Source organism: Pseudochaenichthys georgianus, chromosome 10 (genome assembly GCF_902827115.2).
Source record: "Pseudochaenichthys georgianus chromosome 10, fPseGeo1.2, whole genome shotgun sequence".
In the NCBI taxonomy this organism is placed as follows: domain Eukaryota; kingdom Metazoa; phylum Chordata; class Actinopteri; order Perciformes; family Channichthyidae; genus Pseudochaenichthys; species Pseudochaenichthys georgianus.
The window spans coordinates 42229966-42246869 of NC_047512.1; the positions used below are offsets into that span (position 1 = coordinate 42229966).

The 16904-nt window shown below is 41.0% G+C and overlaps 1 protein-coding gene across 1 annotated transcript; it reads left to right on the top strand.

Annotated features, from left to right (window-relative positions):
• Positions 1 to 4001: 4001 nt before the first annotated feature.
• Positions 4002 to 6096, top strand: LOC117453473 (piggyBac transposable element-derived protein 4-like). Its single transcript, XM_034092288.1, has 3 exons — positions 4002 to 5435; positions 5562 to 5768; positions 5881 to 6096. Exons 1-3 carry the CDS (start codon positions 4002 to 4004, stop codon positions 6094 to 6096), a joined length of 1857 nt encoding a protein of 618 aa, XP_033948179.1.
• The last annotated feature ends 10808 nt before the right edge of the window (positions 6097 to 16904 follow it).

Here is a 16904-nt window from a genome sequence, read left to right on the forward strand (position 1 = left end):
GTTTAAAGGGAAAAATGGGAGAAACCTCAGGGAGAGCAACAGAGGAGGGATCCCTCTCCCAGGACGGACAGACGTGCAATAGATGCCGTGTGTAAATTGAAAAGATAATACATTTGCAACATAGGTAGTCCAAATGCCGTTTTAATAAGAGCCGTGTGTGTTCAGCGCTCTGCTTGCCCTGCACTGCAGCCGTGCCTGCAGTCCCTCCCTCTCAAGCACGCTCTAACGGAGCGTCCACACTACAGCTCCAAAAATAGCTTGGAGCTGGGCGTGTCTGGAGCTTGGGGATTTTATTCAAGCAACACGGCCAACAACCAATCACCAATCACATGAATCTCCCGCCCCCAACATACAAAGCAAAAACCCCCGGGGATTGTATGGGAGCAATATATATATAAACTCCCCAAACAGGCGAAAACCTACCAGTTTCCCCCACTGTCTCTGCCACCTCCCTCCATGTCTGGTTCCTCCGGTTTGTATCCCGGTAGGTGAAGAGGGTCTGGTCATACAAAACCGGGTGATTCGCTACGGCGATAGTTAGTTTCTCCTCCGACTTTTTTTGAAATATAGAAATGAACGGCGGGATATCTCTCCCAGCTTAGACGCGGTTTGATTGGCTACAGCTTCAGCTGTCAGATTTTGGGAAACGGGATTTGATTGGCTGGCGCTGGCTACTCCGGCGTCCAGAAGTTGAACAATGTTCAACTTCTGGTCGCCTGGGACGCCTCGCTCTGCTACCCACAATTCAGTTCGGCGAATAATACCTGAGATGCAGTGAACCAATCGTTGATTAAACACTATCCAGTGTTTCCCCTAGCATTGTCTTGGAGGGGCGCTGCGCCCCGCCAACGGAGCCCCGCGCCCCCCCCTGAAATTCAAGGTGTTTAAAAAAATAATATATATATATTATTTTATTTTTTTAAATATATATGTAGCACTAAATTGAAAATAATCTATGACTACTGTCACTTTTCACATTGAACATGTGCTCTTTTATTAAATAAACTAAACACTTTCATTTTAAGTTGTGAGTGTTGTTGACCCTAAGAAACACTGATGCATTAATCAATAACAATAATCCACAGCTCCTCTCTCTGCTCCAGAGGATTTAAAAAATATATATCCCAATGCCACAAAAATGCATCAGTGACGTAACGCAACTACCTTTTGCGGTAACTAATAACGTTACTAGTTACCTATACCCATTCAGTAACGCCGTTATAGTTACTGTGATTTAAATGGGTGCGTTACTGCATTAGATTATGTCCAACATACAGCGAGGTGTAACATTTCAGGGTAAGCCAATCAGATGCAGAGTTGGGCGGGTCTTGCCTTATGGGGAAAATACACAGACACACATACACGGCAACGCCCACCACACACACACACACACACACACACACACACACACACACACACACACACACACACACACACACACACACACACACACACACACACACACACACACACACACACACACACACACACACACACACACACACACACACACACACACACACACACTACTGTATGGCAGATGCAAGTATCAGCGAGAGCAGCTGCGCATTTACAACTTGGAAATATAACCACTATTTTGAATTTGTGGGGAAAAAGGACGCAAAAAATATTACGGTCAAATGTAAACTGTGTGCAGGACAGAAAGCATTGTCCACATTGAATAACAGCAATGCCACTCTCCTGAAGCATCTAACTAATGTACAGTGGGGAGTTGTCTTTTCTCTTACGGTGCCACAGAACAACACAAACTTGAATTTGTATTATTAAAGTAACTTGTTACTAGTTACTTTAATAATTTAGTAACTAATAAAGTAACTAGTTACTTTTTTGAGAGCAGTAACTATAACTATTACTAGTTCCTTTTTAAAAGTAACTTGCCCAACACTGACCACGACTGTTTAAATGGGTAAACGTTTTTCGGACTACTACGTTGAAATGCTCTCCGCAGACCCATGCTCACAGCGTTATAAACCTTTTTCTTACTCAATATCAAGCCACACTTATTGTTTTTACTTCGGCTGTGAGTGTTTGTGTGTGCTCACTCAGGATGAGTTTAATTTGTTCTAGCTGTATCGCCAAGCCTGTCTGCTCCTCCAGCAGTGTCTGTGTACAGTATGTGCGAGCAGTGCTAACTGGGCTAACTAAGTTGCTAGCGTTTCCATATATCAACTCCAATGTTAGCAGATGGCCTTACATGTATCTCATAGCTGGAGAATGTCTGCAATCACACACAACATACTCAGACAGTATACTCCGGGTGAATGACCGAATGTAGCAGACTACCCGTATAAGATTACAATTGTAAACATGTTCTTGCTAGCCTAGACTAGTTGTTGTTCATAGTAGATTGGCATATTACACTGAACAACTAGCAAACGTAGGTTAGCATATTAGCTGGCAAGCTAACTGTGTTGATTAGATAGATAGATTAGATTGATACACACTCCTACCACAACTACTAATAACGAATCTAAAACAACTAAGTTTCTCTAATATTTTGTGATTTGCATTTGATTTTGTCCAGCCAGATCAGGAAACTCCTGGCGTATCCGGTGGACAACACACACGCGGGATGACCACTCTGATGCCTCATGCTAAAAAGCCCCGGCAGCTACAAAGCTGCGATAGGCAAGATGCCGAAAACGCCTATAAGGGGAGGAATGGATGATATACAGTATATTTACACGTGTTCATTTTGTACATTTCTAAAAATAAGTTTGATGGACATACTTTACTTAATAGCCCTTCTTCCCTGAATTATTTGCTCCTATAACATATCATTCATATATAGCAAACCATGATTTGATTTTTCATCAAACAGTAGTATTTTATTACAGGTACAAATAACTCACTCTTCTATAACAACAGTTGTAGGTACAGTTGGCGTATAAAATATACGGCTGTACCGACGCCTGATGTTCCACTCAGAGCGAGCCGAAAAAAGCACTGTTAGACATGGGCGGAGCCTCTCTGGTGGTTGACTAATCAGAACAGAGTGGCCGAGCTGACCAATCAGAGCACACTGGGCTCACAGGGAGAGGGGGGGGCAGGAGCTCCAACGAGCCGTTTAGGACAGAGGGTGAATACCGGTGAATACACATACTTTACAGAGATGCTGTATGCGAAACCAATGTGAGTTTGGAAAATTGTACAGTATAAATCTATGGATGGATTGATGGAAATGGCCATGACATGGGACCTTTAAGAATGTTGTGTGCAAACATTTCAAATGTAACAACAATAGGTTCCTCGCACTTCGTTCTAGCACGCCATTGGGTCCTAGCACTACGTACCCGGGCCCTAAATATAAAATGAAAAAAAAGTTTACTTTTGAAATGATTTTTCACAAAAAACTTTCTAAGTTATTAAAAAAGGTTTAGTCAATATACGTTTTTCTGCCTAAAATAGTTTAAATTGAATGTAAACTATATGAAACACCACATGCATGGCAATTAACCTGTTAAAGTAAATTCAGATTGAACATAGTAAAAAAAAATGTAATTATAGTGTCCATCCAATTACTTATAGAGTGGCGAAGTCACGCCCATCTACTTCCGGTCCATGGGACCTTATTTCGGAAAAATTATGTATTGCAGTCAATGGAGAGAGAAAACTTATTTTTGTATTGTGCCACGAATTACACATATGATGTTTGTCAATCTTTAAAAATAATTTCCATGTCAAAAAAGTCACAGTTTGTCGTAAAACTGTTGAAATCTCACACACACTTTTGATGTATAGGATCAAGCAATTTTTAGATCAACAAAAATCATAAACAAAATAGATAAACGAAAAACAAACAGGCCTTTTCTCACGGTTGCTGGGGCATTTCACCTTTTAGTCCCTCCCTAGTTACGGCACACTCACATACACACCTTTGATGTATTTGATCAATCAATTGTCAAGTCAAAAACAAACAGGCCTTTTCTCACGGTTGCTGGGTCATTTCACATTTTATTCTGAGAGAGACAGGCAGCAAAATGAGGAGACAGAAACAGTTGACTGTGGAGGAGGTTCATGAGCTAATCTTTAACCGTGTTATGGAGGAAAAATCAACCGATGAGGAGGATTCAGGGTCAGAAGAGGAGGAAACTCATGAAGAGGTGATCGATGTCAGTTACAGACCAAATTCTTCCTCTGAAGAAGCCCCCACATCGCCCGCTTCTGAAATGGAAGAAGGTTTTGAAATGGAGGAAAATGAATATGAAGAGGTAGAATCAGAAATGGAAGAAGTGTCAGAAGTGGAGGACCGCACTTATTTTGAGGAAGTGGAAGAATCCACTGATGAGGAAGAATCTGAGGAAGAGGACCCAGCTGAGATGGAAGAATATTTCCAATCTAAGGATGAACAAATTATCTGGTCTTCCATCCCTCCCTGTGACGGACGTCGCATGGTAACAGCAGAGAAAGCAGAGAGAGAGACAAGCCGCCAGGGTCCAACCCTGTATGCAAGGTCTCGTATCGAGGACATCAAGTCCGCTTTTTATCTGTTTCTGCCCAAGGCCATCGAAGAGTCAGTGCTGAACATGACTAACAAGGAGGGGCAGCGTGTTTATGGGAAACAATGGAGAAAGATGGATCAAATGGACCTGCAGGCATACGTGGGTTTGTTGGTTCTAGCTGGAGTGTACCGATCCAGCAAAGAGGCTACAGCAAGTCTATGGAATGCAGAGTCTGGTAGGGCAATTTTCCGTGCTACCATGACACTTAAAATGTTTCATAAAATCTCCAGAGTCATAAGATTTGATGACAAAGACACAAGAAAAGATCGCCGGGCACGAGACAAACTTGCTCCAATTCGAGACGTTTGGGACACCTGGGTGTCTCTCTTGCCAATGATGTACAATCCAGGCACTAATGTGACTGTCGATGAGCGCCTGGTCCCATTCAGAGGTCGCTGTCCATTCAAACAGTATATCCCAAGCAAACCAGGGAAATATGGGATCAAAATATGGGCAGCATGCGATGCCAGGTCAAGCTACGCATGGAATATGCAGATATACACTGGCCAACCTGCTGGTGGGACGTCAGAAAAAAATCAGGGCATGCGAGTTGTCCTTGACATGACAGAAGGCCTCCAGGGAAAACCGATAACCTGTGACAACTTCTTTACTTCACACGCCCTTGGCCTGGCGCTGCTGAAAAGAAAGCTGTTCATGGTGGGAACAGTGAGGAGAAATAAACGTGAGCTTCCCCCTGCACTGGTGTCAAAAGCGGACAGGGCTCGTTTCTCATCAAAGTTAGCTTTCACCGAGACCCATGCTCTGGTGTCCTATCTCCCCAAAAAACAGAGAAATGTCCTTCTGATGAGCACTCTGCATCGGGATGCAGCTGTGAGCGACAGGGATGACAAAAAGCCCCAAATCATCGAAGATTACAATCACAACAAAGGGGGTGTCGATAACCTTGACAAGGTATTTCACATTTATTATTCATAATGTTAATACTATTATTTATGGGAAGGATAATGCATTGAATTTGTGTGTAGGAAATAAACATACATTTCTGAATATGTTTTGGTTTGTTTATTTTGTTTCAAGGTTACCAGTGTGTACACGTGCAAAAGAATGACAGCCCGTTGGCCCCTAGTTGTCTTCTTCAACATTCTCGACGTGTCTGCATACAATTCCTTTGTCCTGTGGTCTGAGATCAACCCAGCCTGGAATCAGGGCAAGTGCAACAAGAGGAGGCTGTTCATGGAGGAGCTTGGACGACAACTTGTGATACCTCACATCCAGCGACGCAAGGTCAGCATTAAGCTTCATTTCTGTTGCTCTTCCTTCTGTAGTGTCCTCACAATTTGAACTTTTTGTATTTACACTGTGATTTATTATAATAACGTTTGACTTGACTTGACAGGTTCTTCCCCGCACTCCAGCCGCTGCCAGTTTGGTTATGGAGGTCCAGCAGTTCTGCTCCAGCTCTACCTCTGCAGCAGCTACCCGTCACCCAGCTCCCGCTCGCCCAGCTCCCTACCCTCGCCAGATTGATGTCAAAACGAAGAAAATGTGCCAAAGATGCAATGCATACATCTGCAAAGATCACACCATTATTACCTGCCCTGCATGCAACTGAGGGCACATTAAACGTGTAACACAGAAATGCGTAAGGTTTCCACTTTAAATTCTTGAAATAACAGTCGAGCAAGACGGGGTCAAAAATGACCCCAGGGGGTACAAGGTGGGATTATGTGTTGTCATTAAAAAAATATAAATTATTCAAAAAGGGTATCCTTACTAAACTTTGACATATACCAGTCTGTGATAAGACAAATAGTCACAATACGATATGTTCAAATTATTAAATAGTTTCATTTATTTTTTAACTCAGAAAACGGTAAAATTTCATATAAAAAAGGTCTTTTGGCCCTAAATTCCAAAACAAAGGGAAAATGTGTGGTCATGGGGTGGACTGAAGTAGAACTAAAGGTGTAACACAAAATTGATTGACATTTAATACTTTATGCTTGAAATAACAGTCGAGCAAGACGGGGTCAAAAATGACCCCAGAGGGCACAAGGTGTGATTATGTGTTGTCATTAAAAAAATATAAATTATTCAAAGAGGGCATCCTTACTAAACTTTGACATATACCAGTCTCTGATAAGACAAATAGTCACATTAGAATATGGTCAAATTAATTCATTGTTTCAAATTTTTTTTTTATCAGAAAATGGTATAATTTCATATAATTTAGGGTCTATCGGCCCTAAATTCCAAAACTGAGGGGAAAATGTGTGGTAATGGGTTGTACTGAAGTAGAACTAAAGGTGTAACACAAAATTGATTCACATGTAATACTTTATGCGTTAAATATCAGACAAGCCAGATGGGGTCATTTTTGACCCCAGAGGGCACAAGGTGCATGGTAATCGGGAGGACATTACGAGGGTTAATAATCGTGATATCAATTATTGACCAAAATAATCGTGATTATGATTTTTGCCATAATCTAGCAGCCTGTGTGTGTGTGTGTGTGTGTGTGTGTGTGTGTGTGTGCGTGAGTGTGTGTGTGTGAGTGTGTGTGTGTGTGTGTGTGTATGAATGACAAGAGCTATATTCAGAGCTCTGCTGCCTTGGCTACAATCTTTCATCGTTGCCGTTGTATGATTGGTGTTTAACTACGGTATTTAGTGTCCACAGCACCTCCGCTTTTAGGGTTGATGTAGACCCAAACATCGCCCGGAGGCCCCCCGATGTTGTTGTGGAAGCTGCTGCACTAGCTAACTCTGCAATCGCCAACGCTACATTAGCTAAACAAATGCTAATTGTATTTGCAAAAGGTGCAGCGGGCTTCAAACACGTTCCCCTCCACTGGTTTCAACCAAGCACTAAATTCGAGGTCTTCCAAACAAATACGGTTGAACTTCCACTTCCCCATGTTTATTTGTAAGTAGATTCGAAGATACATGAGTTTCTGACTGCTGCTAGGTTACTAGCTGGGTGTTCTCCGATAAGGGGCCGGGGGAAACAAAGTTAGTGATTACTGGTTCCATGTTGATTTATTTCAATACACATTGTTCGGGGGAACTGAAAGGCTATTACCATACTGGTTACTTTGCAGCCCGGACATTTCCCCCAAAACACATTTAGACGTGATCGCAACACAGAAGTACCTTTCAAATCCGATAATTTTTAAGACCTTCTAAATCATATTTAAGAACTTTCTTATTTTTTTTGGTCATATTTAAGACCTTTTTAAGGCCTTACATTCAGATTATCAAATGTAAGACTCAAGACCCCGCGGGAACCCCAGATTAACGGAGGAAGAATTCACAGCAACCATTGGTAAAGTCATCATAAATATGCTGATTTAATGGAAAAAGATACAATAACACAACATCACAAAGTAATCCGGATTACCCCGGCTCTGGTTCCTCCCGCCGGGAGATCTAACTTACTTTGTCTTGTCAGCAGGAGGAAGAGAGAGCGAACCAAAGACAGAGCAGGCTTACATAGTAATAACAAAACAGGAGGAGCTGTCGTAGCGAATCAGCGCGAGCCAGCAGAGGACCCGGAAACAAGAGTCTCTCAGTTTGTAGCAAAACACATCTGGTGTCCGTTATCACCCATTCTTGCATAGACTTTCACACACACCCTTTTCTGCAACATTCCAGAGACTTGAGTTGTGTCTAAAGAATATTCCCTTGCTCACATCTTACTCCAAATAATGGTTTTACTCCTCATATTTCCAACTCCCTTGTTACACAGACTATTATTATTAATTAGGGCTGTCAGTTGATTAAAATAGTTAATCGCGATTAATCGCACATTTTGTATCTGTTCTAAATGTACCTTAGAGGAATATTTTTCAAGTTTTTAATGCTCTTATCAACATATGAGTGGACAAATATGCTTTATGCTAATGTTTATTATCATTTGAACAATGACAAATAATTCTCATGAATATTAAACACAACAACCTCTGAACATTACAAATATTCGCCTCAATTCAACCTGGAACCTCTCTCATACAATAATACAATACATGTGTGTGTGTGTGTGTGTGTGTGTGTGTGTGTGTGTGTGTGTGTGTGTGTGTGTGATGGATCGTTGGAGCTATGTGCAATTCAAGGCATATGCTCCAACGGGAGCTGCGTGGACGCTGCAATCATGTTGCGCGCACTATCCGTGCTGCTGAGTGTGCTGACTTCCCCTACAATGTCCCACTGTCTGGCTTCCTGCATCAAGTCAAGTGCTCGGCGCAGTTGTGGCGAAATGTCGCTCCTCTGTTTTCATTTAAACAGCTCCTTATATCCGTTAGCGCAGCTAGCTAGCACCAGATGCTAACAACAACAATGCACGTAAGGTCTCTCGCTCGGGCCACACATACACACACCCTCCCGGTCCTCTCGATGGCCAGTCGGTGCCTGCCGGTGAGCGTGGAAGTGTGGTCTGCCACAAGCGGGCAGCAGGAGCGGGGCTGTCAGCATCAGCTTGTAGATAGTATTTTAAACTCGATGCTCTCTGAAACAACGGGGCGGCGGAGGGAAAAAAATACACATGCGTTAATCGCGTTAAAATAATTAGTGGCGTTAACGCTTTAACTTGACAGCCCTATTATTAATACAAAGTAATTAAGTACACACATGAATATATAAAAACACACTTCTTATATATCAGGGGACATTAAGATGAATATACCAGAAATACGCTGTGTCAAACTTTCACTTCAAACTTTCAAGTTACTTCAATTTTCGCACATCATGCACACCACCGTTATCTGACGATGATGTAGCTCTTCTAATGCATGCTCTACCAAGACTTTCTGTGTTTCTGGTGTGAGGGACTTGGTCAAATAATAAGCAATTGGAGCTTTCCAATAACCTTGAAGCCCAACCACCATAAACACAAGAGCCTCAGAAGCAATGTCAGTCTCATTAATTCGATCCCCCATGTCCACAAATCCAGACATTGTTTGTGTCTGAGGATCATATTGGACGTGCTTTTTGATGGCCAGCATCAGAGTGACACATCCGTACTTGGCCTCATTTTCCTGAAGCCGTCTTTCCAGCATGTCCAACATCATTTTGTTGAGACCAGGTTTGGCTTCCAGAGAGCTCAGCCACCTTAGTAAAATTAAAAAGTAGCCATTTAACCACTTACCAAATCCCTATTGTAGACACTGGATATACTAAAAATAGCTACAATATCAAAATGTATCAGCATGAGACATGAGCTGTTAATGTAGTTTAAAATTAGACGTCACGAAGAATACCTTTGAAATGAACTGGGATGTGGGAGGTGAATATGGAGAGTCTCTCTCAGGTAGTGATATGCCTTTGGACCATGCAGATGGAGCGTAAGAGCAAAATCTCTCTGGGCCTTCACCTTTACACCCTGCCTCGACAGGAGGTGAACGGGAAGATCTGAAATTCAATTAGCAAAAGTGATTTATTATGTCTCCTTTTAATAGTAACTAGGAAGTCTAACAAAGAACATAAAATACACAAAATATTCAATTTAATATTTTGTATTTGACCTGATTCAAGCTTGTCTTTCAGTTATTCGTTGATGATATTTTTCTCCTTCAGTTCCTCCAGAAGAGCCTGTATGTTTTTCTTGGCCCTCCTTTCTCTCGCCAAGGCATTGGTCTTCTCCCGCTGCAGTTTCCTCACACTCGCTGAGGCTCCGTTGAGTTTGGCCTTTATAGCCTCGGGCAAGCAGGCAATGCATATGGGCGGTCAGTGCCCTGCCGCTTGCGGCCCTTTCGCCTCTCCCCAGTGGCTTCCTGTTGCTTTGGCAAAACGTACGAATATATATATATTAGTAATATGTAAATTAATAACAGTTACTTTTTTAACAATTCAATGTTCACTTATCAATACTGTGAGCTTAATTTATTTTTTACGTTCTTCAATTCTCCAACAGAAAACACAACTCAGCGTACTTTTAAGAAATTGATCTTAATAGGCTTGTCCCCTTATAAAAGGCCAACATATGTTTGGAGGCTCTGGACAAAAATGGCTGTTTTGATTGTAAAGGTTGCCAACCCCTGAGTGTAGTTTCAATGTTTATTCATCAAAGTGTATGAGTGACATAGAGCAAGTGAGATAGCCGGTGGCACTCTGCAGATGTCGGAAGAACAGTGTTGCTCGCCACTATCAGTCTTTTCAAGGTTTTACCCTGATGTTCCTTGCCTTGTTGTTGTAGTTTCCAGTCTCTGAACTCACTGACAGATTCAGTTGCGGACTCTCTGAGAAGTTTAGCAAACTTCCCCACCTCCCTTTCTCCAAACAGAACAAGCTCTGTCCTCTCTTTTGGCCAGAAGTGCTGATCCATAGGCTTCAACATAGTTACCAGCTCACTATCGGGGAGACGCCTGGTGAGATTATCAATGATTGACTGGTAAAATTGGGACTTCTTTACTTTAGGTTGAGTTCTCTAATATCAACCCCTTTGAACTGGCCGCTTGTTATGCCCGCTTTGACTTTTAGTTCATTTTTCCCATCGTTGTCCTTCGTGGCAGAGAGCACCTCGATCGTCTGATGTATGTAGCGGCTTGCATCAACCAGGGACGTGTCGCGTTTCTGTAGTTTCAGGGAGAGACTTTGTAATTCATGTAACACGTCTTTCATTGTCGCTAAATCAGTGAGGAATCCAGTGGATGTCAGATGCTTTAGTAAACCAGTGTACTTGGCTTTCTCTGCACCGGAACGTGAGCCATCTTCACTAGCAGATTTAAAGTGATGTGCTAACACTGGGAAGTCCTTCAGCACAGCTTTGACAGTGTTGTAACTGCTGGAAACCCATCTAATTGTAAAGACTTGTCAGATTTTCCGAATCTGCATGTTCAGTTCCGCAGCCGCTTCCTCTAACTCCCTGGCGTTTTTCGTGGACTGGTGGTAAAGAGAATAGAGTTTAGCGAGGAAGAACTCTAAATGATTACAGCCTGCCACAGCCTTCAATGAATCATTCACCGCTAATTCCAAACTATGAGCTAGACAATGAACTGCCTGAAGACGAGGGAAATCCTTTTTCAGCCTGGCTATGAGTCCAGTCTGTCTCCCGGTTAGCACGGCAGCACCCCCCTGCGAGATGGAGTTCATGACTTTATGAGCTGTTCATGAGCACTCATGAAACATTCATGAACAACTCATTATATGTTCACTTGTCATGTTCATGAACCAACATTCTTAAAATGCTCATGAACCATTTTAAAGAGCAGTTCATGAAATGTTTATGAACATTGTTCATTCATATAAAGTTCCTGTTTTTCTCATGACAGGCTTTTATGAGCAATTTATGAACTTTTCATGATCCAGTCAATCACAACATTATAATTAAAACCCCAAAAAGTTTGCATGAGCATTTCATGAATTTTGGATGATTGTGGCAAGTTCAGAATATTTTGGAATATTCATGAGCATTTTATGAACTTTTGATGATCAGTGTGATGTTTTTAAAGACCTCTTGAATATTCATCTACTATTTGAACATTTCTTTCTTTTTTTAAACTTTTAATCTTAAAACAAAACATTATCTGTATTTATTTTGGTGACATTCATATCATTTTATGGTTTATCTGTACTGTTTGAGAAGCAGTACGAGTAAGTAGCGCCAAGGTGGAACCTTTGGCAGGTGAGCGGTGACATCTGGGTTATCTTAGGGGGGACACTTCCGCCCCCTCCTCAGAAGCAATCCAGACGATCAACCGGATCCTGTGTATAATTATTGCTGCTCCACTTTTCTGTTTTCTACAGGTCAGTACATGATGAAAATGATCGATGTTAACTTGTGTGAATTAGATATGATGTTGGAGATGTTTAGGAGAGTGTGTCAAAAGGTTTTGAGCATGTTTGACATAGTAACGGTATTTTAAAAATACTAAACTGTCGGCAACAATAGATGCCATTTTCGCGGGCTTCAGCCGTGCCTGGGTAAATGTGACCTGAGCGAAGGCTCGCAGGCAGGTTTGCTGCTGCGCACGGGTAATATGTTTTGTTTACCTGAGTGCAGTCTTGCAGGCACATTGCCTTGTTTTTTGTTTATTAACATTGACAGTGTATTTTTGTGATCTCCATAATATGTTATATTTTGTAAAGATAGATATATTGATAGAAAGTATTATTTGATAGCGTTATGTGTTTATAGATAACAACCTGTCCTTCACTGCAAACATGGCTGCTGCAGATACACGGTTTACAACATCAGGAGGATGCGTCCCCAGCTGACCCAGAAAGCGACGCAGGTTCTGGTCCAGGCTCTCATCATCTCCCTCCTGGCTGGTCTACCTGCATGTGCCATCCGACCTCTGCAGCTCATCCAGAATGCAGCGGCTCGTCTGGTCTTCAACCTTCCTAAATGTTCCCACACCACGCCGCTCCTCCGCTCCCTCCACTGGCTTCCGGTAACTGCTAGAATCCACTTCAAGACACTGGTACTTGCGTACCATGCTGCGAATGGATCTGGCCCTTCCTACATCCAGGACATGGTTAATCGTACACCCCAGCACGTGCACTCCGCTCTGCATCAACCAAACGGCTCGCTGCACCCTCGCTGCGAAGGGGACCCAAGTTCCCATCAGCAGAAACACGTGGGTTTGCTATCCTGGCTCCAAAATGGTGGAATGAGCTCCCCATTGACATCAGGACAGCAGATAGCTTACACACCTTCCGGCGCAGACTGAAAACTCATCTCTTTCGACTCCACTTCGAGCGATAGAATGACTAACAAAGCACTTATGGACTGGCTTACCTAAAGCCAGTTGAGTAGCACTTGAAATGTTTTTGCTCTATGAAACCTGATGTACTTTATGATTCTGTTTTCTTCAAGTTTGTATTTTGTTGGTCGAACGCACTTATTGTAAGTCGCTTTGGATAAAAGCGTCAGCTAAATGCAATGTAATAATTTATATTGACTATGTTGAATTTCTCCTTGAGATACAGTAATTGACTGTGACAGACGGATAACTTAAATGGAGAAATGTGATGTTTGTAAAGTTCAGCTATTTGAATGTAACTGTGTACTTTGAATTTTGAATAAGAAGCATTCCAGACGATCAACCGGATCCTGTGTATAATTATTGCTGCTGCACTTTTCTGTTTTCTACAGAAATCATTTATTGTTGCTGTGGTACCCAAGCTTTTGGGACCCGTAACAACATTTTGTGTGCAGCCGAGTGTCAAGAACTGCTTCAAATAGTGATAGGATTAATTGTAGTGCTCCACCTGTATACATGTATATTTGTTTGTTTGTTAATCTGAGTAAAGTTCCATTGTGATTGACATAATTGTTGTTTTCTATGGTTGCCAATTGACCCACAGTCAATGGTTCATGAACAGTTCATGAACAGTTCATAGCCAGCCATAGAATTATATTCAGTGACTGGGTATGAACTGTTCATGAAGTTGTTATGAACAGTTCTTGATATGTTCATGAACAATTCTTGAAATGTTCTTGGTTGAATATCCCTACACACTCACTGAAAACTCCATTTCATGAATTGTTCATGAACCTGCCTAAAACCATATTCCATGAATTGTTCATGAACCATTCCAGCACAGGAGTTTCATGAGTAGTTCATGAACTGCCCTAGTGCCATTTAATGTTCATGTCACTTTCGTGAACAGTTCATCAACTTTGTTATGAGTTGTTTATGAGTTGTTTATGAGCTGTTCATGAATATGGTTCACTGATTTTTCATGACAAGTTCATGAACAGTTCACTATCATCTCACCGGCCGTCTGTGGCTATGCTAATTAGGTTTTTACGAAGAAACTCTTCATCCATTCCCCCCGCCTGGAGGCTGTTTTTAGTGCGCTACACAGTAGGGATGGGAATTTGAAAGCAAATGTATATTCGAATATTCGACCCCCCAAAAAACGGTTAACCGGTTAACCGAAATGTACATATCCTATAAAAAAAAAAGTGGGTAAACAAAAAAAAATTAACAATTTTTTTTTTTTTGCCTAATTTTTATATATATAAAATATATTAATTATACATGTTCAAATAAGTGTAGAAACCAAGTCGAATTTGTCAAATGTATTGAACTGGTGATCACAGTTTGACAGCTATAGGCCTACAGCTTTCATGTGTGGAGGCGATTCACAATCAGCCCAGCTGTAGAGAAGACCCTCAGCTGGAACGGAGGATGCGGGTATAGCATGTGTATATATATATATATATATAAGTTTAATTTCGCATAGTTTGACCTCCACACTGCACTCACTAACCTGGTCGAAATATTTCCACACATTACTCCTTTTTGACGCCATCATTGTGTAGGACTCTTCTTGGAGTGTAAATAATTACTGGACTATGACTGGTAAAATATGTTGAATACCGGCAAAACTAAATCTCTCCAGTCAAAATGAACATAGGCTCAGGCCCCTCCTTATGGGAGCTCAGCTCCCATTGGCTCCCACGTAACTCGAACCCTGGTCCTATCATTAGCGAGAACTGATCGATATGGACATAAACGCGAGTGAAGTCTAATCTGACGGGAGAGAGAGATCAGCTGCTGCTGACGAGTCGTCACGCAGCTCTGCATTATCACCTGCAGCGGTGAGCGAAACAAAACACACACTTCAGGTTACAATATCACACGTAGCTATTTTAATTACCTCTCGTTATATATATGTTTAGTTTTACTGTTGGGTCACTCATTATTGGATCCGCGAGCTGCATGATACTGACGGGCTGTCAGGAGAAGGAGAGAGCGCTCCGTTTATTATTCCGTGTTATTATTCCCGTGTTATTATAAATTACTGTACACGTTTGAATAGTTAATCTATTATAATTAGTTTGTTTAATATCGAATCATATCAATTTGTTTTAAAGCTCAATAAATAACAAAGAAGATCTTTGACCGGCACTTTTCTAATTTTGTCCGGAAAATAATTATTCTAACGGGAACTCAGCTAACGATTATCCTAATTATAGTCATAATATTGTCATATCTTACAGGTGAATGATTGTCCATAGTTAATAGAGATTAATCGCACATTTTTTATCTGTTCTAAATGTACCTTAGAGGGATATTTTTCAAGTTTTGAATACTCTTATCAACATATATGAGTGGACAAATATGCTTTATGCAAATGTTTGTTTATTATCATTTGATCAATGACAAATATTCTGATGAATATTAAACACAACAACCTCTGAACATTACAAATATCTACCTCAATTCAACCTGGAACCTCTCTCATATAATACAAAGTGTGTGTGTTTTGTTTTAGATCTTCCAGAAATGTATAAACATTTTACATTTTCTCGCACTGTCCCCCTCGCACCTGCATGCCGGAGGAAGGACTTAACAGACATAACCTCACATTACAGTGTATAGTGCAGAACTACAATTATCTACCAGCAAAATATATGTATTTTTCAGATTTACTATATTTTATGAACAGTGACTGTTAATTGTTTATATTTTCTTCGTGTTTATATCTGTTCTATGTCATTTATATGGATGTCTCATCATCTATAGATATTTCACAGCCAAATACTTTTGGATGTGTGGTTCTTGTGTTTCAATTGCTGTTAAATTGCTATATTTACTCGAGGGCTTTGATTATTATAAGACAAAGATTATAAATAATAACATTAAGGAAAACAGGTTTCATTTGCATTTTTCCTAGAAAAGCATGAATTACATTTGTATGGACACTTCCATTGTTCAATTTGATATTGCAAAGAGTATTTAAAAAAACTAATCATATTCCATTTATAAATGTAGTCCCATATTTCTTTTTAAACCCTGAATAATGTCCCGGGTCAATTTGACCCGAACATTACCAAAAGGGTGCAAAATGTGAACATAACAAGGGTTAAAGTAACTTACGGTGCAGGTCTTGAAGAAGGCAGAAGGCTCATCCCCCAAGATGCTTGCCAGTCCCCGAACACAAAGGCATCTGATGTCTGTTGGCTCAGTGGTTTGGAATATAGTGGAGATAACAAATAATGGTCATATATTCATCAAATACATTCTACACAATTACTTTATTGCAAATATACTTGAAAGTAAAGGAGAGGACAAAAGGAGATGACATGATAGGAGAGAACAGAACTAGAATAGGAGACAAAACAAGAGAGCAAAGCTAAATGAACAAGGGAAAAGACGAAACAATGACACATGAAATTAAATTGACAGGACAAGAGGAGAAGACAGAGAACAGCAAATGAGAGATGAGAAGGAAGTCAAAGGGACAGAAGAGGAACAAAAGAGAGAGGAAAGAGATTGGGTATACAGATGTTAAGTAAACCCACCTTTGTCTGCCTTAAAAGCTCAGACAGAAATTGGCCAGTGACACCCTTCTTCTTCCTAAAGAGGTCCATCAGGCTCGGAGAGAAACGGTCAAGTGCATCCAAGAAGTTGTCCTTGAGATTTTTCCCCACCACTCTGTTGAACTCGCAATAAACCTGAAACACAAAAGA

Excerpts from the sequence above, each read along its gene's own strand:
- LOC117453473 (XM_034092288.1), top strand. The coding sequence starts at position 4,002 with ATGAGGAGACAGAAACAGTTGACTGTGGAGGAGGTTCATGAGCTAATC. Across the intron at positions 5,436-5,561 it reads GTGTCGATAACCTTGACAAG|GTTACCAGTGTGTACACGTG; the intron begins GTATTTCACATT and ends TTTTGTTTCAAG. Across the intron at positions 5,769-5,880 it reads CTCACATCCAGCGACGCAAG|GTTCTTCCCCGCACTCCAGC; the intron begins GTCAGCATTAAG and ends TTGACTTGACAG.